The 27,107-nt window shown below is 40.3% G+C and overlaps 2 protein-coding genes across 2 annotated transcripts in view; one reads left to right on the forward strand and one right to left on the reverse strand.

Moving 5' to 3' along the window:
* The window catches only part of LOC132796757 (AF4/FMR2 family member lilli), a 114,668-nt gene that overhangs the window by 52,847 nt on the left and 34,714 nt on the right, over positions 1-27,107 (forward strand). Inside the window, 1 exon segment of the mRNA XM_060808020.1 lies at positions 16,924-16,970. The gene's annotated coding sequence lies outside the window, so the exon portion shown is untranslated.
* On the reverse strand, positions 11,224-12,264 carry LOC132795838 (uncharacterized). The gene has a single exon (XM_060806746.1). The coding sequence runs from the start codon at positions 12,178-12,180 to the stop codon at positions 11,434-11,436; it is 747 nt and encodes a 248-aa protein (XP_060662729.1). The 5' UTR covers positions 12,181-12,264; the 3' UTR covers positions 11,224-11,433.

Below are 27,107 nucleotides of genomic sequence, written 5' to 3' on the forward strand. Positions count from 1 at the left end.
AACCGATTAAGAATGTAAATTTAACTGCCTGATTTCGTATTTCTCTATTCAAAAGAAAAAAAAAAAATTATGAAGGGTCTTGCGCAGTCAATACATCGACTCGATTTTTCGTTTATGCGACTGAAATTTGTGCAATCGTTGAGAACTAACTTCGATATGGAAGCGATGAGTTTGCTTGTTTCAATAAAAGGTATTAGACTGATTCCAGAAGAGAGTCTGCGTGATGTGATGATGATGCGGATGCTGTGATGATGCTGTGCGTCAGCAACTTATGGCAGCTCCCAGCCACGTGCTTGCCACGTTTGCCACATTTGGCAATTGATGAAGACCCTCTGACCTTTTGGGTTAAATATTTGCGCAATCAAAATGCTAATGAGCGAAAGCGTTGGGAATGGAAATGGAAATGTGAAATGAGAATCAACGTGGACTTGACCTCATGTGATGTGTACTAAACTCGCATGTGGTCGAGTACTTCTATATGTTATATGCGACTCACTTATTCATGAATCAAACGAATGCACTCATTCGATGGCTATTTGCTGTGCTGTGCTCTGCTCTGCTTTTGAGACGAGCGCACAGCGCAAAGTTGGCCAAAGTCAATGACAATAAAGCCGACCGCAAAATGGCAAACAATGCTGCAGCAGGAAGTGCGGGAAGCGAGGAGAAAGAGGTGGGGGAGAATGGGGATGAGCTGCATCGAAGCGTTAAACGTAGCCTTGCCATTTACATGTTGTTGATTTTAAGTAACTTCCTTCCTTTTTGCTACTGACGCTGACGCTGACGCTGACTCTGGCCCTGGTTGACTTTCCTTCCGGCCATGTTACAAGCAACCTCTTGTCTTTCCCCTTCTTCCCTCGGCGACAACAACTGCCTGTCTGTCTCTCTATTACTTTGCCTAGTTTTCGTGTTGTTGTCGCTTTTGTTTACACTGCTTTTGTTAGGCATTTTCATTATTTAAATGCAATTTGGTCGCATTTCCCCTCCGGTCGCTCTTTTATCATCCATCTGTGGCTTCTCTTATTCAGCTTTTACATTTGTCATATGAGCAACTATTTGCCATCGTCTTTCGCTGCCCTGTCCTGTTATTCGATATGTCAAACTACTCGACGCTTAATCCCAGCGCCTCGGAAGCCAGCCAATCTCTCTTTCTCTTACGTAGCTTTTCTCTCTCTCCCCCCTCTTCATGACTGCGGAGATCTAAGCCACCGTATTAATTACACCAAAAGCTAAAACCTACCTGAAGTTTATCCTGTCTGCAGTTGTTGCAATCGCCTTTTGTCCTATGGAAAGTGCAGACACATTTCTGTGGAGGGGGACAACGAGACAGAGAGGCAAAGTCATGCGATAATTAATGCTTGAACAATTTATATTTTGCTTAACTTTAAATTGCCCAAAAGTTAAAGCTGATGATAATTAACTAGTTTATCTTCAATTTTGGCTCTCTCTATTTTGCCTTTAATCTTAAATTAGCATTTATTTAGCATAATTTGTTTGAATCGACTTGAATGGAACTCAATTAATTGATTGGCCTTAAAGCAATTTAACTTTTCTTCGATAGTTATTGAAACTTTGTCTCGTCTATCAACCATAATTGTTTAGCTTCTAGTAAGCTTTGTCTTCGCTTAATTTAACGTATAATGCAAACTCAATTTAAACTATTGCTTGACAAGTTGACAGAGCAAGGTGTTGAATATGTGGCACCTCTCTTCATTTCATCGATAGTTATTGCAAATTTATCTCGTCTATCAGCAATATTTGATTAACTTTTAGTAAGCTTTGCCTTTGCTTAATTAATCTTAAAACTCGATACTCAATTCGAACTCGTGCTCTTTGTTGACATTTTCTTGACAAGTTGACAGTGCCAAGTTTTGACAATGTGGCAACTCTGTCCCAGCACGAATTAGAATTGAATTTCGTGTAGTTGTCAATGAGCAGCACTTTTTTAATGACATTTGCCATAGATAGCTAACAATTTTGGATGGCTCTTGAATAATACAAAGTGTTGCCCTCCTGCACAGTCTCTGTGCTGTCAATTAACGCCGGACGCTCTATATCTATCTCTCTCTTTTCTTTTTTTTTGCTATTGCTCTCGTTCTCGCTGGGAATTGATTGACTCTCAAACAGAGGCGAACTTCTGCTGTTGTGCAGTTTTCAAATGGCATTTGTCTGGTTATTTTGTTTTTTTTTGTGTGCCTATTTTTTCTCTGTATTTTTGTTTTGTCGTTTTTCCTGTTTGCTTTACTGATTATCACTGCATATTTTTGAACGAACGGATAGCGACTGCTGTCGCTCTTCCTGTCCCTTTCCCTCTCTTTGACTCTGATTCTGACTCTGGCAAGTGGTTCCATGTTGTTGTCCATGTTGTGGTCTCCTCACACTCTCTTGTGTTGTGTGTAAACCTTTGCATAAAATGCAAAAATATTATTTCAATCTGCATGCGAATTTCTCACTTTGCATTTGTTTTGTTGTTCCTGTTTTTCCATTTTTCATTTTTTTACTTTATTTGTTGTCTTCTCTTTCTCTTTCTCATTTTTTGTTTTGCAATTTTTGCTATTGTTGATGTTGGCTGTTGCTGCTGTTAATGCCATTTTGTTGTGTAATGGCTCAGAAGTTTGTTTATTTCGGCAGACTTTCTCTCTCTCTCTCTCTCTCTCTCTCTCTCTCTCTGTGTGCTCTGTGTGTCTGCCTTTTATCGACTTGTTCAAGTGCCAACAGAACTCGCACAACAGCAACATTTAAATATTTATTAATTTACGCCTTGTTTATTTTGAGCTCCACTCGAGCGCGCCAATTTCCCTCATTGATTTACTGCTCAACAACAATAACCACAGAATGTTTTTTTTTTTTTTTAAAAAAACAACAAAAAGAAAAAAGAAAAATGCCATTAAAATGTTTTGTGTGTCATCAAAATTGCATTGCCAGCACGGCGGAAATTGCTGGTTAGACTTGTAAACATTTCTGTTTAACATTCATTATGCAATTTTCGATATTGCATTTTTCTCTCTTTTCCCTTTCACCGTTTACAATTTTCCAACTTTTCGCGCGCCTTTTTTTTGTAATTAAAATTCAACAGTTTTTTGTGTGTGGCCGAAAAATCACGGAAATTATCCGCATGTAAACTAAATGGTTAATCGATTTAAATTGTGCTCGAGTGGAAAAAATTTTGATAAAGCAATCCAGCTAAGCATGCAAATTTATGGAGATTGATGGCTTTACCCATTCCCTGGCTTAAAGTGAGGATGTTATCTGAAACATCCACCAAAAATTAATTACAAGAAAGGTATTCTTGAATTTTAAAGCATGCGAATTTGTGGCGCAGATAAAGAGGTGAATTTTACAATTTATTTGTAAATTATTTTAATTGAATTGAGAATAAAAAGAAAACTAAAGAGTTGTTTCGCAGATAGAATTAAACATTCAATTTTATGAAAGAAAATCAAATTGCAGCTCTCGAACAACATGAAAATAATGATTTAAATGAAATTGTTAGCAAAACTACAAATAAATCTTAAATCTGAATCCCACAATAGTTTGTTGTTGCGATGAGAACTGCAGAGAACTGGCATAGGGAGTAACGAGTAGCATGTAACGAGTAGTATAAAGGGTAACGAGTAATTGTAATTACGGTTTATGAACGCGCTAAGTGCGGCCTCGCAAAACTTTTGCGAACGAAAAAAAAGTTCTTACGCAAATAGCTGAGCAAGTGGCTTAAAGTAATTTAATTATGACAAATTGGATTAATGTGCCACAGCGGAAGGAGCACAGCAGCGAGAAAGGGAGCAAGCGAGTGACAGCGAGAGAGAGAGAGCGAGTGAGTGAGAGAGAAAGTAAGCGCCTGCTTTTATGCTTTGCTTTTATATTTTATGAAATGTATGTATAAATTTTCCAGTGCAGTTAAATGCACATGATAATAATGTATGTGTGTGTGTGTGTGTGTGTGTGACCTTTACTCGGTGTCACTTACAGCGTGTGTGGGTGTGTTTCACTTTACTACTCTGCCCCCTTTGTTGTTGTTGCTGCTGGTGGCATTAAAAACAATTTTTAATGCATTTTAATAGCCAGAAGAAGAAACCGCCGGAGGCAGGCTACAAGCTGGGATGCAACCCACTCACTCTGCCAGGGTTGCCATCCCACGTTGTTGTCTTTTAATTTATGGCATTTTAAATGCAATTTACTGCCTCTGCCAGAGAACTATCAAAGCGAGGCACAGAAAGAGCGAGCAAGTAAACCGATTCAGTCAGTGCGCTTGTCGTGTTTTCATGAAAAGAAAACAAGAAAAATAAAATTGCGTAAATAACAAAAGAATAATACACTACACTACTACTTGGCTGCTATTTTGTGGGACCAAAAAGCCTCACTAATCAAAAGCAGAGTTTGTTACCGAAAAATCCAAAATGAAATCGAATAAGAGATGGATTGCTAAGTTCTGAGATATGCTTTAAAATATTAGAGAAATTGAAACTCTGCGTTAAAATATGTATATTCTTTATAACAGTTTTGTATAACATCGTTCTTTTGCATAATATGTTAGTACAACAATTTGTAGAGCGTGTTTATTTGAATATCTCAGAAAAAAACATCACAATATGTGTTTGTATAACAGTTTTTATAACAGTGTACTTTTGCATGAGGTAAGGCACTGGAAGAAAATTCTGAAAAAGCGATTGCTTATAACAATCGGATGTGTATAACAGTTTTTATAACAGTATTGCATAAATTTAATCAGTGTAAGGAAATTCTGAGCATTAGACCATATTTTATAACAGTATGTTGTTGAATGTATTGAATTAGTCTCAGCGTTGAATTTCGATTATTTGAATTTCGTTAGCAAATGCTGAAATGATAGTGTGAAAATTTAGCTATAAATAAAAGAAATTTTGATTATTTTCTTAAGACTACTTCACTTGAGTTCAGTCACATTCACCCGTTTAGCTGCGATTTATTGATATAGGGTATGACAATGCTGTGACGCTAGTTGCAGGCAAATGAATTGGCCTAAAGTGGAGGCTGTTGCCACAGCTGCTCCATTGTTTTGGCCATGTACTCAACATCTTTGACAGCTTCCTTTTGTGTGTTTGTTTGCCAACCACTTCAACTTACGCAGTGCTGTTGTTGTTGCTGTTGCTGTTGTTGTTTTTGTGTGTCTTTGGCCAAGTCCAGCGTGATCCAAAGTTTGTTTGTTTATTTGACTTTGGTTACTGCCGTGGCTTAGCCTAGGCTGCTTTCAGTCTGCCTTCCCTTCATCTTCTCCTCTCTCTCTCTCGGTTTCTTCTCTGGGTCTTTGGGCTGCTTTTCTTTCGCTTTTCCCTTTGGCCGTCGACGTCTTTGCTTGGCTTACTTTAATTGTTAATTTGGCTTATGGCTTCTTCATTGTCGCCTTCTGTCGTCTCCTTTTTTGACCACAAATCATATTTGTTGGCAATCCCACAGCAACTTTATGAGACCAACGGTCTCTCGCTCTTGCTCTCTGCAGTCCTTTTGTGGCTGCCCGTAAATGTAATGAAATCAAATTGCTGAAATTATTATTTAATTATTATTGACACTGCCACCTCGCTCTTTGCTCTCCCCCTCTTTGCCTGCTCCATCGCTTCCGTTTCCGCTTTCGATTCCCAGTCCATATTTCAAATTCCCAGCAGACATCGACAGCAGCGATATAAAGCCATTATTCTGCTGCGGTTGTTCAAATTGCCCTCAGGTAATTATAATATTTTCAAATACTCCTGGATGAACTCTGTTTTTGTACACTAGTGTGTGTGTGTGTGTGTGTGTGTGTGTGTGTGTGTGTGTGTGTGTGTGTATGTGTTGAATTGTAATTCCATTGGATTTGCAGTTGCGCTGCAGCTTAAAGCTTTGCGGTCGACTTAATGAGCGTATTTTATGGCATTTAATGGTATGCAGTATGACACTTTATATAACATTTTTGATTAAGGTAATTATCGAAAAGAATGATAAAATCAAATGCGACAGCCGTTTGTTGTTCTATATTTGCAGTATTTTGTATAACACTTTGTATAACGGTAGTATAACAATTTGAAGGGCTTGATTGTCTTAATACTAGAGAGCAACACAATTTATAATGCATAACAGTTTGTTGTACACTATAACAGTTTTGTATAACAGCGTTCTTTTGCATAATATAATAGTTCAACAATTTCAAGAGAGATTGTTGATCACAATCTGAGATGTATAACAGCTGTTATTGGCATAGCACTTTGTATAATAGTAGTATAACAATTTGAAGATCTCGATTATATTACTACTCCAGAGAAAATCGATTGCTTAATACAATTCATAACAATATGTGAAACATTATGACAGTTTTGAATAACAGCGTTTTTATGCATGCCACGAATTTAAGAGCCATTGCTTGTGTATAACAGTTTTGTATAACAGTATAGCAGTTTGTATAACAGAGCACTTTGGCATAACTAAAGGAGGGTAAGCAAATTCACGAAGAAATATTAGACCATATTGTATAACAGTATCGCATTGCATCAGTTGAATTAAAATGCTTATGTGGGTAGCAGAACAGTGCAAGCGTTACATTATTACAGCTGTTTGTTAAGCGACTTGCTTACGACACGTCACACGCCCTTTTGAATGGCTTATAACAGCTGCATAACAGTTGTTGGCATTGAATAAGCGCGCAGCCAGTTGCTGGCAGGCGTACAAGCGGTAAACGGAAGCACTTGACATAGCCACAGGATGCAATGGATTAGCACCGTTGAACGAGTTGCCCGCCATCTGTCCAATGTCCGCCGTCCGCTGAAAAGTAAGCGCTTAGGGTCCTGTTGCCATGCAAATTACTTTAGCTTATAAAATGTCCTTTTTGCCGAACGCCCTCGGCTGCTTTGGCAAAGGCCTCAGCATGGCATCAACTAAATGGAAAAAAAAACGAAGGAAAGACAGCGAGAAGTACAAAAAAAAAAGATTGCAAAATCCGAAAGGCGAGGAGCGAAGGGGGAAGGCAGCCAGCTGGCTGGGTTGTACTTGGTAATAACTCAATGGCTAAATCAATTGACGCGCGCTCTCGTTGAGGGGGTTGTCGTTGTCCCCTGCGAAGCCAAAAAGTTGGCCTGTCAACTGGATGACGTTGGCCTGGCAGAATTTCCAACGGTTGCCATCGCATCAAAACAAAAAGTCAAATTGAATTACGTTTGCAGCATGCAACATGCGGCAGGCAAACGAGAGGCTGGCAATTGTTGTTGCTATTATGCTCAGAGTGTTGCCCAACAACAGCCGAGAGGCGGCTGCAGCCAAGTGAAAAGCTATTGAAGTAGGCAGCGGAGGATGAGGAGTAGGAGGAGGAGCGGTGAGGGGATGAGGGGACTGCAGCTGTTGGACTTTTGTTATCTGGCAGCTCTTCTTCTCTCGGCTGTGCAGCGCATTCATTCGTCGACTTTTGCCACATTTTTCTGCGCAAGCTTCCGCTTGAGAGGAATTGAGAGGGTGAAGGATGGGGAGGAGGAGGAGTAGGAGAAGGAGGAGCGGGGGCAGCACCTGTTTCACAAGTTTTGTGGCTCAGCAGCTGCTTCGCCGTGGCAGCTTTTAAACGCCGGCACACAAAGAATGCTCCGACAAACTTGCCCACACTGTCGGCTGTGCAAAAATCTCATTGCATAAGCTGAGGCAACCCACTGTCCACGCCCACGCCCACGCCCACGTCCACGCCTCCGTCGCTCTGCTGGCTTTGTCTGGTGGTAGCACAATGAAACATAATTCAAGCGAAGCTCTCGCCACAATCGAGCAGCTGCCAGTTGGCCACCTTCTGATGCGGACAACTTGTTGGCTGCTGCTCTTACAGCTCAATCAACCCTCGCATCTCATCTCGTTCCTTTTTGCACTGGCTAACAATAAGCATTATCTGCACTTTTTTCTTTTCGTTTTCGTTTTTGTAATTGTCATTGGGCTTTCAGCCAGCTGAGCGGCTGATTGAATGCAAACTGTTTAGCCAATGGCATGGCAGCAAGCATTGGACTTTGCTTTGCTCCTCTCTCCTTGCATCAACTAACGAGGACAATGTCCTAATGTAAACAATACCTCGTTGTAGTAGCTGCTCCTCTCTACCTCTCTCTCTCTTCTCTCCCACCGTCGCATTCATTTGGCTGCACTGTTAACACGCCACTTTCAGCTACGTTGCAGACGTCGCTTTAATCAATTAACTAGACTGGTTAAATCTCAACCAACCTGCTGCTAAATTAAGTCTCATTCACATTTTAATTACAATTTTCAAAGAGGGGAATTTGCAGCTTGTGAAAATCACAATTTCTTTTCAATACTTTCAACAATTTAGGCTACAGATTGACTTTAAATAAAACATGCAAATGTGCACTGCATATCTATCATATTGAAGAAACTTCTCTTGTATATAGTTTCTGTAGCGTATACGTAATATTGCGATATAATGTAAATACGTATACGTGATATTTGTGTCTTAGTTGCTTTGGCTGACTGTTTGGTATATTCTGTACTTTATGGTACATTTTGAATGCAATAGTATGTCACATAGGCGTATTCGTAATATTACCATATATTGTCAAGACGTATACGTAATATTTGTGTGTTAGTTGGTTTGGTTTATAGTTTCGTATATTCTGTACTCTACGAAATATTTTGAATACAATTGTATGTATATATACCAAAGACAATCTTTGGTATTTAAATTCGGTATATTTGTATACCTTTTGGTATATGTGATATATCAATATGGTATGTTTTTGGTATATTTCGAATACAAATTTATGTCGATTAACCAATTATAAACTTTGGTATATTTACGTATTTATATGGTATATTAATTCTGTATATTTTAAATGGGATAGTATGTTGATATACCAAAGATAACATTTGGTATATTAATTCGGTAATACCGCACTGCTTTAATTTGATTAGAAAAGGGGTAGCGGATATTTTAGCTTTCTTTCTTGCATCAAATTGCATACTTCTACTTCTAATGGGAGCTATGTTCATGTGCATTTCCAATTTAGAAAATGGGATGTACTTGCACATAACGTATATGCAGTGGTTGCCTCAACGTGTTTGGATTTGTTCAATATTTTGCTTCGTCGAACTTTAAGAAATGAATTAGAAATGAGGAGAAGTTGTTGTCGTCGTGTGGCAAAAATGTATTATCCAATGTGTGTGCTGCAATCTAATCTCACACTCGGCTCGCATTTGTAGGAAAACTTTTCTTAATGCCACACGACGCAACGAGGCAAACTCAAAGCGCAGGAGGCGAAATGTTGATGGCAACTAAGATGAAGAACGAAAAAAAGAGTGCAAAAAAAAAATGAAACAAAAAATGGGGTCAGTTGCATGGGAGAAGCAAGCGTTAACTGGGTCAACTGCAGCGCAACAGCCTCTAAATAAATAATAAATATTGTTGCCAGCAACTGTAGCACAGGCGGAGTCAGAGGCTGAGGCGGAGGCAGTGGCAGCAACAACAACAACTCAACTCGAGGCAAGTGCAACACGCGCTAAGCGGCTGCATTAAAAGGCCACTCGACGGGAGGGCGAACAAGGCGCTGTTGAGTGAGGAGCGGGGAAGTGAGGCGGGAGGCTGGCAGCTGCCAGACCCAAAAAAACAAAAGCTGCCACATGCCACTGCAACTAGAGGAAACAACAACGTTCACACACACACAACGTCAAATCGAAATGCATAAAGTTTGGCATTCGACACAGAGAATGAAAGGGGAGAGAGAGTGAAGAGTGGGGGTGGAGGGTGGAGGGTGGCTAAAGTTGCAACTTGCAACAAATGATGAAATGCTAAAAAGCATGAAAGCGCAGCAAACAACACACAGCAACAAAACAGCGCCCCAGAGGCTGTGCCACGGTTTGGGGCACATTGAAGTGGGCGCTTGATTACAGCAAAATGCACTCGAAAAGTGGCAAAACAACGAAGCATGCGGCGCCATGAGACGCAAGGCGCGAGAAGCGAGAAGAGAGACGCGCGCGCCAGCAATCGAACAAACCAACAAGCAGCATGCTGCAACACAGCAACACAGCAACCATGCCACATACGAGCACTCGCTATTGCTGTTCCTGTTGCTGTTGTTGCATGTGAATTGAGGCTGAGCCAAAGGCAACGCCGAAAAGTTCTCGAATTACATTTAAGTGACGCCAAAGTTAAGCAAAACTCATTGCGCAAATCGCATCCTAGGGGCGAGCAACGAGTGCATCTTGCAACAGCAACAGCAACAGCAACAATGACATTAGCTTCAGTTGTGTGTTTGTAGTTGTAGCTTCAGCTAGCTCAATTCAGCAGCCTCAATTGATGTGGAGGAATACCCGAAAGTTTCTGGAAATCGTTGAAATGAATCTACAACAAAATTAATTAATGCAATATCTCGCAGCAGAAACCAGAATAAGTTTTAATACGTTAAAGAAAGAGAAGTTAACTGAGAAGTTGCAAAGGGAGAAGAACAGAGAAGCGATTAAAGATGATGAAAGCATAAACAGCAGCAAAATATGAATGAATATGAAGAGGATCAGAAGAGTTAAGTTTCAATTTCATTCAAATGTGGGAAAAATATTACGTATACGTAATATAGAAGAATAGAAGAAGCGATAAAGATGATGAAAGCAGAAGCAGTAGAAAATATGAATGAATATGAAATAGATCAGTAGAGTTAAGTTTCAATTTCATTCAAATGTGGGAAAAATATTACGCATACGTACTATAGAAGAATAGAATGGAGACGATGAACAGAGAAGAGATTAAAGATGATGAAAGCAAAAGCAGTAAAATATGAATGAATATGAAGTAGATCAGAAGAGTTGGAAATGTGCAAAATACTTAAATTTTCGTTTCAACATGGGGAACAAACAACGTATACGTAATATAGAAGACTAAACTAGCATACGTAAGAACAGAGAAGAGATTAAAGATGATTGAAGAAGTAAAATATGTATGATTATGTAGTAGATGAGAAGAGTTTTAAATGTGAATTTTAATATTGATTATACATATATTACGTATACGCAATATATAAAATAAAAAAAGAAAACAATATAAAATGGGTCAAAAACGTTTGAAATTTGTAAAAACACACTTCGTATTTAAGCAATCAAATACTTGAATTTCCGTGTTGATTACATGTGAAAGAAATATTACGTATACGTAATATACACGAATAGAATATACATATACGAAGATCAGAGAAGAAATGAAAGATGATAGTAAAATATGAATGAATATCAAGTATATGAGAATAACTTTAAATGTGAATTTCAGTATTGATTATATATTACGTATACGTAATAGGACATTAAATAAAGTATAATGGAATATAGAACACATGAGAAATGTATGAAATTAACAAAAACAAATCGTATTTAAGCAATCAAATAAGAGGCACATAAAAGTGAGCAAAATACTTGAATTTTCGTGTTGATTACATGTGAAACAAATATGACGTATACGCAAGGAGGACATCACTTTTTCGCCAGCAGATGCTCCGACAATGGTGCCGGAAAGACAATTGCTTTAGGGCGACCGCTCAGCATGTGCACCTCGTAATGATGCTGACCCTGGAGCAGAGCAAATGGCTCCGCGTTGCGATGCTGCTCGGCGATGGGCAGCAGCGAGACATCGGCACAATTGATGTAGACGGCGGATACGTCGAGGAACAGGGCGATTTCGTAGGCAGCCGACATCTTGGGACACCAGATGGTGGCACTCGCAAAAGGCAGTTTCTCCTTGGCTACCAATTCGGCCAGCTCCTGACTGTGGCGAAACGTGTGCAGTGTGACCACAGTGCTTGGATGCTGTGTGCTAAAGTAGCTTTGACTAAAGTCACACACGATTATCGGCGATCCATCGACCATGCTGTACTCGAACCCAATGTCATCCGGTTGCAGCAATGTCACTGTCTCGGCGCCCAAACACTCGACTCGTCGCAATGCCTTCTGGTATAGTGCATGCCGCATCACCTGACGATGCATCACCGTCATGCCAGCGCGCACCTTCGTCATGAACTCTTCGCGCAGCGTTTCGTGAACAAAAACAGAGGCCACAAGATTTCGGCCAATCGGTTCGTACAATGTGTCGAGAAGCGACGGCAATGCGCCATCCACATTGGCATTCTGGCAGAGGACAATCAAGCTGGGATCAATCCAACGCTTGTCGCTCTCATCACCCGGATACGCCGGTTGTCGCCAAGTGTAGGGCATTCGAGCCATCGGAAAGGAAAAGGAATATAAATATTAACTGTAGAGGAAATTTAAGTTTTGTTAATTCTGACTGAGATTTGGACTGAAGTACAGATCAGAGAGAACTCAGACTTAGAACTCAAAAGAGTGAAGTATCTGAGTTTCTCTCTCTCTCTTTATCTCTTTCTCGGGTTGGTTTCATCTATCACTGTCACGATGATGCTGACGATGACGACGTTGGCAATGGCGCTGCTGGCGACACTTGTGTTTTAGCCTCATTTGCCACATGGTTACGCTTGCCTTGCTACTCGCTGCGTTGTGTTGCATTGCGTTGCCTTTTGCGGCTCAGTTGTAGCTTGCAGCACTCCAAACTCCAATCCTCTCTATCTCACCCCCTCTCTCTCTCTCTCATTGCTAGCTGGCTGTCGTAACTCTATCTGTTAGTAGTCCTGTGGTTGCCTGGTTGCCTGTCTGCCTGGCTGGTTGTCTGCTTGGTTGCTCTCAACGCACTCCAGCTCTTACTCTCTGCACTTGCCATGGTCTAGTCTCTGGCCGAGTGTTATTCCTATTTTGCAGTTGGTTATCCCAGTGTTGCGTTGTCGCGTTGTCGGTTTCCTGCACTAATGATGCATTCTCACTTGGCCACCAACAACAACTTGCACAACTCCCACAACATTCGCATGTTTTGCTGCGCTCCAGTTGACTTGAGCCCGATGGGAGCTGGCAGCTCCGTCTGTCTGTCTGTCCGTCTGTCCGCCTGTCGTCTGCCCTTCCATATGCCACATTCTAGATTCGTTCAGAAACTGTCGTCAGATTGCTTTAGCTGCTCTTCTTGGCTAGTTGTACCATAATGTTAGCATTGATATGCGAAGAGAGACAAATAATGAATAGCAATTGCAATTTCAAAAACAAACTACAATGTAATCTCAGCAAATTCTAAACATTTTATAGCATGAAAGTAAAGTAAGTTGTCTAGAACCTGGAAATGTATAATTGGCATTAGTTAAAAGTGGATATGCACATTGCAAGTTGAACTTTGAAGATACTATATACCAAATTTATTTATTAATTAGCTAGAAAGCAAAGTGTATACAGAATTCGGTACAAAGAGTAAGGAAAACTGCTGTTGTCAGTCTCCTTTGTTAGCCGGTTCTCAAAGGACTCGCAGCGAGTCGTGTCAATGAGTCTATTTTAAGTTTTTTCCCCGACTTTTTCCACAATCTCGAAACTCGAAATGACGGACTGACGGACTGACTCACTGACTGACTGGGCTGACGGACATCTGTGTGGGTCAATCCCCTTTGGCTTCAATTATGAAACAATGGACAATTTATTCAGCTCTTTTTTATACGTGCTTCGGTTGTTCCTGGCTGCCTTTTATCTGTCTGTGTGTGTGTTGTAGCGCTCGCTGTTCGCTGTCCGGTAAATTGGCTGCGGCATGGAACCGCCATCAGCTTCACTTGATGCCTTATCCATCTGTTGTCCGCCTGTTGCCTCCTGCGCTCTTGCTCTTGCTCTTGCTTTTGCGTTTTGCGTTTTGCGCCGGAAGCGGATGTTTGATAAATTCTTTGTGTCATTTTTCATTTTCATTTTGTTGCGGCATTGCCATATGATAACTGTTGATAACTGGCAACCAAAAGCGAACCTCATGCTTCCTTTGTACTCGCAATTTGAATTTAGTTATGTGCGTTCGCCCCTTTTCCGCAAGCATCAACATTAACATAATGATCATTTGGCCGCTGGGCTTGGGGCATAATCAAGTTGTTAATTTATGGACACTCGGATAAGCTGTTGTTTGGCATTTGCTGAAGTTGCAGCTCCTAACTTGCTCTTGCATGGCCCACAAAATGTGTCGCCTTGGCCAGCAGACTAAAAGAAAGAGAGAGAGAGAGGGAGAGAGAAAGAGAGAGCAAAAGGTCAATTTGCCAAAAATTTGCCAAGGTTTGGCCAATGGCTTTGGCTTTTGGCTCGTAAATCTTGTTGCCAAATCTCTGGCAATGGCAGCAGTGAAAAAGGGAAGCAATTGATGACCAGCCAAAAAAACAAGCAACGATTGCTTCGCATATATAGAGCATTAAATATTCATTTGAAGAAATTTGTAAAAAAAAACGAAAAACTTGCTAGAGACGAAGAAAAGTATTTGTAGAAAAACACATTCGATTTGCGATTTGCAATTTGCAATGTGTGACCACGACTAACATAAGAACGACACGCAATTGGTCGCTGCTGACAGCTTGGAGTAATCACTGCAATCGCTTTGCCAGATGTGTTGATGCTGCAACATGCTATGGCTCATGCCTCTCAACTTGTTGTCGTTGTTTGCTATTCGCATCGTTCTCGCTCTCGTCTCTTCGTTCTTTGTTGCGGGGGCTATCGAAGTTTGCTCAGGCATCGAAAAGAAGCCTTAATTTATGCAACGATTTTGTTGCGAAAATGAAACGTGTTTATCAGCACCGGGCTACAAAACAGCTGCCACACACACAGACACTCCTGCCTGCTGCCTGCTGCCTGCCACTTCTCTGAACTTCTGCTCTCCCCTCTTGAGCTACACCCGAAGTGCCGAGCAATTCGAAGTAACCCCATGTGACCATCCAGCAGCAAGCGGCATTTAAGTTTTCTATACTCTCTCTTGGTATACAAACAACAAGCAAGGTATTGTGAAACTTTGGCGAAAGCTGGCATTAATGATTGATCAATCATGGCAAAAGTTTTCAGCCATTGATATTAGATTTGTAGCAAGTTGAAATTCAAGGTTCTTTTGCGGCATTTTATTAAAACTAATAACTTTTCAAGTATATCTCAATTTTTCAATCTCAAAACGATGTTTGAAGAACGAAATATTTTTTTTAAGAATTTTTATACCTGCTAGGTAGCAGGGATCTTCTATCCAACTTTGTGCCTCCAGGAATTGTATGTAATGGGTACACAAAGAAATTGTAGAAGTTACTTAAGAAATACTTTTGTATGACAAAAAAAGTTCCACTGAAATCGGTTCTTAGCTGCATTGGCTGACAATCTGGTATATTTTAAATGTAGTACTATATCAATATACCAAATATAGTTATTGGTATATTTTTAGTATTTTTGAAATATATTAATTTGGTATATTTACAATTTTATACCGCACAATTTTGCATTTGTGGTTTATTTTGAATGTAGTACTATATCAATATACCAAATATATCGTTTGGTATATTTTTAGTATGTCATCTCAATGGATATCTCACATTCGAGCATACGCAGTGCAGCTTTTTTACTTGTTCAATCTGGAATTCTTGTTTCAAGATCGAAAAGTTCCTAACTCAAGATCTAGTTATCCTCTGTGTTTAGTTTATTTTTGATGAATTCAAAATATATTCGAGCGTATCACAGAGTTGAGCAGATGCTCTGCCATTTTTTTTTTGTGGGCTTATCAACATCTCATTTTTTTCATTTTTCAGTCCAACAATTTGCTCGTTAATTACCCCGTGTGCAAATGAATTTCTCAGGGCCGGAAGGTTGCCCAAAAGCGGGGGCTTCGGCGTGGCAAAAACAAAAGCGTTTTATGCATACATATACATATACAAAAACAAAAAAAAAACATAAAACATTGAAATCGTTTTTGAAATGTTTTGCATATTTTGGCAGAATCATTCCTCCCTCCCTTCCTCTCAGTCAGCAAATTGAGGCAAAGCAGCTGTGAGTGCTGAAAAATGAAAGCACACAAAAAGAAAAGGGGGCAACAAAAAACAGCACAGCAAAAAAAAAAACTTCATTAAACAATGTAACAATAACAGTTATTTTCACTCACAGCACAGACTAAGCATAAGATTTATATACATTTTACACCTGTGGCGCTTCATTTCTCTTCTGCTCATCAAAATTGCCAAGTGAAACTGCTGCGTTGGCACATACACACACACACACACACACACACACACACACACACACACACACACACACACACACACACACACACTTTCCCTTTCTATCTCTATCTTGTGTGGGGGTTCATGCAAACAAGCTGAAAATTCATTAAACGCAAGCAATAAATTCTTTTAATTGTTTTCTTTGGCGTTGTTACTCCAGCCTCCTGCCGCCTGCCCACTCGGTGTCAAAGGGCTGCCAACTTGTGTGCAGAAAGAAAAAAAAAAGAAGTCACGCTTTAACTAACTGTTTAACAAGCGATGCTGACACAAGCTAATTGCTATAAGTTACTCACTAAATTGCGTTGCTCAAACAGCAATAAAAGTGTTGTAAATTTACTCAGTGAACAGATATAACTTGTAACCCTCTTTACAGGGTATAACAATTAGGTTTTTAGCTTACTTTGCATGGCCAACATTTCAATGTTTTACGTGATATGTGCGTTGGCATCTCCCTCTGCAGTTAGTTACCTTCATTTCTATTTCCTTGCTGTTGCTTCTGCTATTAATTGTTTTCAATTTGGCAGCAGCTCAAGCAGAAGCGAAAAGAGAGAGAGAAAGAACGGCACCAGCTGCTGCTTAAACTGTATTTAATTAGTGAAACGAACCTGCGGCAGGTTGCTGCTGCAAACTTTGACAGTTGCATCATTAATAGAAAAATGTTTGGTCAAGGGAATCGGGGAAATGGAAATGGGGAAGATGGGGAAAAAGCAAAGGTAAGTGGCAATGGAAATGAAGTCCTGCCAACTTTAGCTAATGAACTTAACAAGCTCGACTAATGTTGTCTCTGTTTTCGTTTCGACATTTTTGTCTTGCTCTCACACACACTCACCACTCATTCGCCTTCTCTCTTTTCTTACTTTTGCAGGTGTCTACACCATCGATTTGTTTCATGTTGTAATTCGAGTACTTTTGGTAAGTGACAACAATACCCTGTAATACTTTTATCTACTAAGTTTTTAAATGAATCGTGCTGAAATTTTTAGAATTTTAAGCAAATACATTAATATTTAAGTATGCCTGATATAAGAAGTATATCTATCAAATATAGTTTAAGAGGAATGACAGACTGGGAAAAAAAAGAAAACAAATCTGCAGTCTATGCAATACGCTTTAGTCAATTATGCGCTGGGTGTTGAAAATAAGTTTTGGCACCCGAGTAAGTTACTTAGCAGAGACTCGACTAAAGTGCTAAAGTTGCAGGCAAAAGAAACAGAAAAAAAATGAGAAACGTAGGCGAAGAAGTGCTAAGAACACAAATGGGAAATGCAAGCAAACGGCAAACAGAATAAGATGAAGACTGAGGATGAGGATGAGAAGGGAAGTCAAATGTGATCATTGTGGATACGGAATTTGGATTTGAATTTGAATTTGGATTTGAATTCAAATTTACATTTTCTCTGTTTGCAATTTGTATGCATCTATGTGTGTGTGTGTGTGTGTGTGCAACAAGAAAATTTGCCCAGTTTGAAAGTTCAAAGGCTGCATGAGTTGCATGCCAGAGAGGGATGAGAGCAAAGATGAGGGACAGCAAAAGGTTTCCCATTCGAGTTTTTGTGTATTGTTCTTGGGCTTATGCTCGCCTCAGATAACAACACCAGCATATTGGGTGTGGCAAAAAACAGAAAGAGAGAGAGAGGGGAAGAGATAGAGAGAGAGACAACTCTTCTCAGTGCTGCAACTTTATGCTCAGCTATCGAGGTCACTCCGGTTGACCCCACAGAGAAGAGATCAGAGGGAGAGGGAAGAAGAGAGACAGGCAAAGAAAGCCCTTTTGTAATCTGAAAGGAAACTAGATTGCAGTTTAGCCCAAAACGTTATTATAGCTGGGAGAAAACTCTGTACATTTTCGAGAGTCTTGCAATGTTTGCTTTTTATATGAGTGCATTCCCAATGAATGAAGCACATAGATAGCAGATTCAATTATCCAAATTAAATACCGAATGACAAAGACCAAGACACAAAAAAAAAAAAAATGAAAGGAGAAGCAAAAGTAAAGTAAGGAACAAACTCTTCCGTTTGTAAAACAATGTTACGAGTGGTTAACCAACTGGACTGAAAGCAATCGAATATACTGAATTGCAACGATAGAACCAAACCGAAAAACTTAATAAATCTAGAAATTGAAGCTAATGTGGAAAATAAATAAGAGCATAGCTACGGAAGCAATAAAGTGTACTCGACTATGAGATACCAATTTTGAATAAAATCAAAATAGTAATATTAATAAATTAATATACCACAAAAATACTAAAATGTACAAAAGGCTATTTTAGGTATATTGATACAGTACTACATTCAAAATATACCATAGAGTGCAAAATATACTAGATTTTTGGGCAAAGCAACTAATACCAGATATCTGAAGGAGTTTTTTGCCATACACAAGTAATTCTTTAATTACTTCTACAGATTTTATCTGATCGCTAACACATTTTCAGGAATTATAAAGGCTATAGTTATTATTGTAGCAAAAATCAACTTTGGCTTACGTTTCTTATTCGATTTTTATCAATTTGCGGAGGCGGAAGTAGACGTGATACAAATTTTATAACAAACTTGGTCTTCGTGTAAGATTATATCTCTGAGATCTAGGTGCTCATACAGACGGACAGACAGACCGACCCTTCTACCCTCTGGGTGGCGGGTATAAAAACTGAAATGTGTAAATTATGACAATGAAACGAGGCGGAATTCGAACCGAGTAAATATGAAAAGGCAAATTAATGCACAAATGAAACTGAAATGAAATGGTAGTAAGACAACCTAAGTAAAGTGTCTATCATATTATAGGATAAAAAGAAACGAAGTGGGAATCGAGCCAAGTAAAATGTCAAACTCATGGCCATAATCAAGCAGCTTAATTATGAGAGTACTTACCTTGAAAAGGTCAAGACAAGTGAAGGTTGACAAGCAGCTGGAAAATGGAACAAGGTGGGGGAACGGGGCGGAATGGAACAGCTTAATGACACCGCACACTGCAGAATGCTAAGCGTGACCTTTAGTTGAGCAAGCTGTCCGACAGGGAGCACAAATTAAAAGTGCTGCAGCTGCCAGGCGAATTAACTGGACGTCTTAATCAGACGTAGTCCAAAAGAGAGAGAGAGAGAGAGAGAGAGAGAGGGAAGAAGAGGGAGAAGGTGTTACCGTTACATTGCTTGTCCATTTACTATTAAGCCATGGACCATAAGCCGCTCTCGCCCACACAAAGCTGTGTCTCCATCGCTTGTCAAGGCGACACGGGAAAGGCAACTGAGTCGAGGAGGAGGGGAGTGAAAGGAGCTCTCAAAGCTGAGCCATGGGCATATGTTGCTCATCTTATGTGCTTCGCCGGACAGTAAGCTACACGTGCTGCTTGCAACTTGCTACTTGCAACTGCTGTTTAAAGTTCACGCCGGTATTAAACCGACTCCTGCTTCGCTTCATCTTCTCTTCTTCTCTTCCTCTCTGCTTCTCCAGCTGCCACTTTTGCCCTGTTACCTGTTCCATTGACCATGCCGCACTTCCGGCTGTCCTTGCAACAACGTTTGACATTTTGCAGCTGCTCAACAGAGACCCAGTGCAAGTCCCCAAACCCGGACACAAGCGACAGGCATGGCAGGAGGGACGGAGGATAAAGGATGCGAGAGGAAGAGAGAGAGAGAGAGAGCTGCTTGATGCATGCAACCCAAAAGACGTCGATTGCTGTACCATGCCACGGTCCACTTGATTTCTGTGTCAGGCTTGTGCACTTCCTTCGTTTCGCCGACTTTCCGCTGTCGCCATTCATTTCAGGAAATGCATTTCGTCAGCGTTGAATGAAAACGAAATTGCCAATTTTACTATGGATGAGGGCCACACACAGACGCAGACACAGACTGAAAGGGTTGTCAGGTGTGCCACATGCTGCAAAAGCATCCCAACACTGATTTCTGTTAAGCTCTCAATATGCCGAACGAGGACAGACCAGTTGCCTGGACCACTATCCACATATAATTCCCCCATTGTTGCTTTACAGTACCAAAACATGACACTTATTCGATTCCGAGTTGGGATAAGACCCAGTTACGTAGCTCTAATGATGCTGCACTTGCCTAAAACGAGACTGCGATTGAACTATTGTAATTGTAACAGACACAAAAGCATGAGATCGCTTTTAGAGATTCCTTGAACATTCGATTAATTAATTAGACTGACAAACAAAGTAATGTTGAAGAGATAATTGGTAATCAGTTAAAAGTCAAGCTTTGGTAACATGTTGAAGATTCACTGCTTCATAATAATGTTGTGACTATTTCAAGTTTATCATTTTGCACAATTCATATTGCAAATGAGGCTTGGATATATTTGTGAAGTTCTAGTCCTGGTTAACCATTCCCATTTAGTTGTTCGCACTTTATTATCTTGGCTTCAACACATACAAATGGATTACTAGACGTCTTGCAATTCTGTACAACTGTTGACCAACAGTTGACTAAAGCAACCAGGTTAAATCTTTGTGAAGTTTTTCTGCCTAACCACGCCCCCTTAACACATCCGCCTTCACTAATATCTCGGTCCGCCGCCTAGTCAAACACACACACATGCATTTTACACACATATACTCAAATTTTTGGCAAGTTATTTTCACACACGAATCAATTACCAAGCACATCTGTTGAGTAACAGTTGAGTAGAAGCACACACACATATGAACATTCATTCGCATCTAAGCTGCGGCAATCTTTATTAGGATCTGCTGCCTAGCCATGCCCATTAGCAGATCCGCCCTCTTTGATATCTTAGTCCGCCGTCTAGTCAAGGACATATATATGTATTTGGCCCTGATGAAGCCAAATTTTTGGCAATCTTTTTTTTACACGCATAGATTTCCAATTGATTCTCACCGTTTAATTCCGTCAAGTTCTTGTGTCTCTGCCTAATTGAAAGCCTTGAAATTTCTAGATTCTAAATTTCTTCGCATTAAAAATTCAATTTCAAGTAGATGAAACTTTATAACAGTGAATAATTACAGTCATTGGAAATCATTTAAGCTATCAAAACGCTCAAATAACAAAAATCAAGAGGAATTATTTAGATCTTAGCTGCAATTAAATGCTCGCAGCTATAAGGCTGCCAGCTATGAGAAATGCAATCAACTCTGGCATACAGACGCGCATGCTGACAAAAGCCAACTGCCACAAAAGCCGCAGGTTCAGTTCGGTTTGAGAGAACAGTTCGACAAGCAGCAACTACTACGTGAATCAACTTGCTCAAGGAAATGAAAGCCAAACAAAAATGCCAACGAAATGAAAACAGTTTACTTTATCGGATGTGCCAAAGGCACATGAAGTGGGGGGAGGAGCAGCACAGCAGTATCAGCCTGAGGACTGTTATAGACTGCGAGCCACCTCCTTCTCCTTCTCCTCCTCCACCTTCTGCTCCTCCTCAGGCAGCAAGCCGAATGTTCGATGTGGCAGGTTCGCATCCCGCAGAATGCGCCAAACAAAAGCCTTGCAAAATTATGTCAATGGCGTCGTTGTCCTGGTCGTTTTGTTGGCGCCATTATCGCCCGCTATTTCCACGTTTCAAGCAGCGACAGACACACCAAGAGAGACAGCAAAAGCGATGAGTAAGAGAGAGAGACAGAGGAGAGAGGGGAGAGTAAAATGGGGAGCTGGAGACAATTTCCCCCGCTCCTTACAAAGTTGATGCGTTCGTTGCCTATCAAAGCCAAAATTGAATACAAAAATCTCATCAAAAATCGATTAGAGAACGGCGCAGCCTAAGGTGAAAGGGGGCGGGAGAAAAGGCAAGAGGCAACCGTGAGGGGAATGGGGAAAAAGAAGATGGAATCCAAAGCTGGAGTAAGTAGTTTATGCGGCAGCACGCCACGCCGCAACGTGTTAATAAACAAGTTTTCTTCGACGCTTCCACCTGTCGCCATCGTCGTCGTCGTCATCGTTATCGTTATCGCCATCGCCGTTGCGTCGTCGTCGGCGTCGTCGTCATCGTTATCGAGGAGCCAATTTCAAGTGAATCGCTTAAATAATGACGCCGAATGCAATTTGGGAAATTAAAATGAAAGTAGTGTAAACTTTTGCCTCCTCGCCTCCTCGATTTCGCCACCTGTTCGACTCCTTGCTTCATTGTTGGCAGCATTATCAGTGACAGAATCATATTTGTGGCTTGACTCTGCTCAATTTTGTCCTGCCCCGATAATGATGATGATGATAGTGTGCTGCTGTTGCTGGATTTGCCATCGCATACCATTCTCAATGAAAGCCAACCAAGTACGCATTTGTAAAATTAATATAAACTACAGAGAGAGACTTGCTTTTCCACTCGTTAACTTAACTGAGCACATTCATGCCCTCCTTCTCAGATTGCGATTTAGTTTGTGGTATCAATACGAAGGCCACAAAATGTTTGTCGTGCTTTTCGAAATGTAAAACTTTACGAGTTTGTTGGTAGTCAAATTGGACTGGACTAGTGGGAGAGTATTAAAAGCGGAGAAATCCAGCAAAATGAAACTTGTGAACATTTCGGGACTAAAAATCTGAAGAATAGCGTTCAAACTTTTACAGTCTTCCAGATGTGTCTAGCGAGAAGAGAATTGAGAGGGTAAACCTTCGAGAATACTCTTTAGGAAATAGCACAGGAATAGCAGGTAAATAGAATAAAGAGCTGTAAATGGGATAAGCAAAGAAGTCTCTGCAGAAGTAGAGAAACTCACCGAGAAGAAACTTGGGAACATGTCGGTACTAAAAACCGGGAGAAAAGTGTTAGAAGTCAGTCGTAATTGAGAAGATACACCTCCCAATAATTCTCTTTAGGAAAAAGTACTGGACTAGTTGAAGGACTAAAAGAGTCAAAAGTTATAAATGAAATAAACAGAGTAGTCTCTGCGGAAACCAGAAAGAAACTTGGGAACATGTCGGTAAAGAAGTCAGTCACAATTGAGAGGATACACCTCCCTGGAATACTCTTTAGAAAATAGCACTGCACTAGCAGGAGAACGAAAAGAGTAGAGAGTTGTAAATGGGACAGACATAGAAGTCTCTATAGAAGTAGAGAAACCCATCGAGAAAAAACCAAAAACCCGGACAAAAGTCTAAGAACTTACAGAGTGAGTTGCAATTGAGAGGGTAAACCTCCCAGGAATAAACTTTATCGCGCTCAAATATACAATAGATCTAGAGATAAGGCATTTCAAGTGACTTCTTAGAGCGAATGCAATGCCAGGGATCTGATTTAAATTGCTTGGGTCCCCTGGCATTCAGCAGGTGTGTTACATTTTAGTGTCGCACAAAGCACTCGAATGTAAAGCCAACCATTAAAGGGATATGCAGTTATATCGATTCCGGCTTAAGCTCGTTGAATACTCGATTGTATGAATAGTCGAGACTTTGGGCTGCTATACGAGGAGTATTGACAACCATTGAGCGTGCTCTACCTTTAGTCTGTATGAGGAGAGTGTTGTCACCCTCTTGGAACGCTTAGCTGCGCTTCTCCCTCTCTCTCTCTCTCTCACTGCCCCCTCTTCCTAACCCTGTAGATGTCATCTTCAGTTTGAGCTTTGATGCTTTTGGGGAAGCAATTTAAATGCTCGACCCGCTCAGTCAAAAAGTGCATTTCATTTCATTTCATTTTATATATATGTACGGGTTTTTTTTGTTGGTTGGTATTGGACAGCAGCAACCCTTCGCCCAGCCAAACAATTCCCCCCTCTCTCTGGGATGGCATTCCTCCTATGCTCGGTGCGGTATTTACCAATGTACACACATCTAGTGGAGAGGGCAAAAACAAAATGTGTTTTGTCAGTGACATGAAAATCAACTGAAGCGACGCGAGCGATTTGCAGGACGAGAACAAGAAGCAGCAAGCGAGCTGGCGAGCTGGCAACGATGAAGGCGGGACAAGGGTGGATCGCTGCAACGGGCGAAAGTCAAAGAGTGGCACAAGGGGGAAGAGAGAGAGGATGGTGACAAGACTATGGGGAAACTTGAATTGTAGCGCCGTTGGGTGGGCTTCAGGCTGGGCGTTTCTATAAACTGTTTGACACATGACATGTGTGTGTTAGTGTGTACGTATGTGTGTGTGTGTGTGTGTTGACTCCCACTGGCGAGGCGTGGCATTTGCTTTAGAGACCTGGGAACAGGACAACTCAATTAAGCATGCACAATGCACACAAAATTTCACTCCCTCCTCACACACAAAAATGCCTCTTCTTATTTTATTTCTCTCTCCCTCTCTCTCTCTCTCTCTCTCTCTCTCTCTCTCTCTGACTTTGGGGAATTTCAATGCATGCTGCAGTCGAGCGTCACATAAATATACCGACCTAAAAATACTAAAATATATACCGCATGCGACAGGAGTGCGAAGCGAAAAGCAATTTTTATATTTCAGTCACATAAATTCCCATTGATTTTATTTGTTGCTACGTGTCATTTGGCCGTGTTACAAAAACTTTTGCTTCCGTCTTTGACTTCTCCTTCAGCATCTCCTGACAGCATCTCCTTGGTCCACTTCCACTATGCCTTTCTTTGTTTTTCGACATTTTCGAACACTTTTTAAAAAGATTGCAGCGCCCGCTGCTCCTAATGCGAGTGCCACCAAAAGCACATAGTTAAGACTTGAAAAAACTTGCCAGCTCTTTATAACTGTCAAAGAATATTGGATCGAATGCTGTTGTAAGAACAGCTTTCAACCTTAGCTAGCGATAATGTTTGTGTAGTAACTGTCTAACTTCAAAATCTACAGATCGGCACTCTATTTTTTAAGTAGTAGTCTATATACATATATGAATTATAACTTTTGGTATAATTTCATACTAATTCTGTATATAAATTTGGTATATTATAACGATAAAAACGCTTTTTTATACTTGCATTTTTATGAACTGACGAAATTATATTAAATTGATATACGAACTACAGTTTTTGGTATATTCTAGTATTTTTTCGGTATCTTTCGTATTGATAAACGAACTACATATGGTGGTTTATTTTAGTATTTTTTCTGTATGTTTAAAATTGATATGTAAATTAAAGATATTGGTATGTTTTAGTATTTTTTCGCTATGTATCAAATTGATACAGCTTATGTTATATTTATGTGATTTTTCGGTATATATTAAATTGATACACGAAGAACATCTTTTGTTTTTAGTATTTTTTCAGTATATTTTTACGATTATGCCGTTTGTACATTATTAACTATTGAAAATGTGTGACAGGTGTTACTTTCTTGCTTGTTTTTTTTTTCATCAATTGTCGAAATTCCACTAGAAGCTTTAAACTTGAACGGTGAGCATGAAACCAAAAAGAAAAGGTAAATTGCCAAAAACGGTTTTGTAGTCATTGCCTAATGTGCTGCTTTCATGGCATTCTCTCACTCTCCCCTCTCTATCTCTCTATCTCTTTTTCACTCACTCACCTAAACATCTATCTACATTCTATCGCTGTTTATTTACTTAATGAATGGGGAAAAGTATTTGTCGAAATATTTGCGCATAGCATTTGTCGCATATAATTTCTGGGTTTCCAACTGCGCCGCTCTTTTGTTGTCAGGCATTATCGTCGTTGCTGTCGTTGTCGTTGTCGTTGCTGTTTGTCAGCTTTAGTCATTATTGCATTTTGTCATTGTGTCAATTTTGTCAATTTCTGGCATTATTGCTATTGCTGTCGCTCGCTGTTGATATTGATTTATTGGCGTCACGCATTGTGCATTGTTTACCACAATATTTGACCTTTCACGGGCCTCGTTTGTGCCTCTCGCATTTGTCTAACATTATTTACGTTTTTTTCTTACTGGATGGGGTCAGCAATGAGTAAAAAGTCGACAACGGACGTGCCAGAATCTCATCCTCATCACAACATTGGGGGCCAAAGACCCTAACGCATAATCAATCAATGGAAATCGATTTGTTGTTGAGAGAGAGAGAGAGAGAGAAAGAGCGAACTGAAAGAGATAGAGAGGAGAGCGAGGGTGGTAACTGGGGGCTGTCTTGACTGTCAAACACACTCACATACACACAGATATTAACGCTACCCTAACCATCATCTATCTGACAGACTTCTTAGTTCAACTCCCCCTTTTGGAAGACACTTAAGTAGGCAGCGTCGTTGTCGTCGTCGTTGTCGTTGTCATCATCATCATCGTCGTAGTCGTAGTCGTAGTCGTCGTCCCCGTTCATTGAACTGCCACCTTATGCTGCTGAGTCTGTCTCAGCTTCCAGTACTCTTAATTTTTCGGGGGTTGCAACCTGCCACCCCTTGCTGCATATGTCGAGAGCCTGTTGTGATGTTGATTCGCTTCACTGAGCAAAAGCATATACAAAACTTTTACCAATTTGCTAAAACCAATGTGAAAACTACAAAACAAAAACCAAGTAAGAAATCTGCAGTGGAGTTTGCGAGACTACGAGATACCCGCATTATTCTTCAACTTAAAAAAACAAGTAAGAAAGCTACAATCGAGTGTGCTCGACCGTGAGATACCCGCTACCCATTTTTAATAAAGGCAAAATATTGCGGTATCATTTTCAAAATATACCGAATATACTACAAAAATACTAAAAATATACCGAATGGTATATTTGGTATATCGATATAGTACACCATTCAAAATATACCATAAACGGCACAATGTACCAGATTGTCGGCCAAAGCAACTCAGACCATAGTAAGTAGGCGCTTTTGCCCATACAAAAGTATTTCTTTAATAACTTCCACAATTTTTATCTGATCGTAACCAGGAATCATAACTACTATAGTATTTATTGTATATACCAAAATTCGCAACTCTAGCTTTAAAATTAGGCTTGTTATTCGATTTTTTTGATTTGCGGGGGCGGAAGTGGGCGTGGCAAAAATTTGAAACAAACTTGATCTGCGTGCAAACATAACAAATGCTGTCGAAAAAAATTTATAGCTCTATCTCTTATAGTCTCTGAGATCTAGGTGTTCATACGGACAGACGGACAGACGGACAGACGGACAGACGGACGGACGGACAGACGGACATGGCTATATCGTCTCGGCTGTTGACGCTGATCAAGAATATATATACTTTATAGGGTCGGAGATGCCT

This window comes from Drosophila nasuta, chromosome X (genome assembly GCF_023558535.2).
Source record: "Drosophila nasuta strain 15112-1781.00 chromosome X, ASM2355853v1, whole genome shotgun sequence".
In the NCBI taxonomy this organism is placed as follows: Eukaryota; Metazoa; Arthropoda; class Insecta; order Diptera; family Drosophilidae; genus Drosophila; species Drosophila nasuta.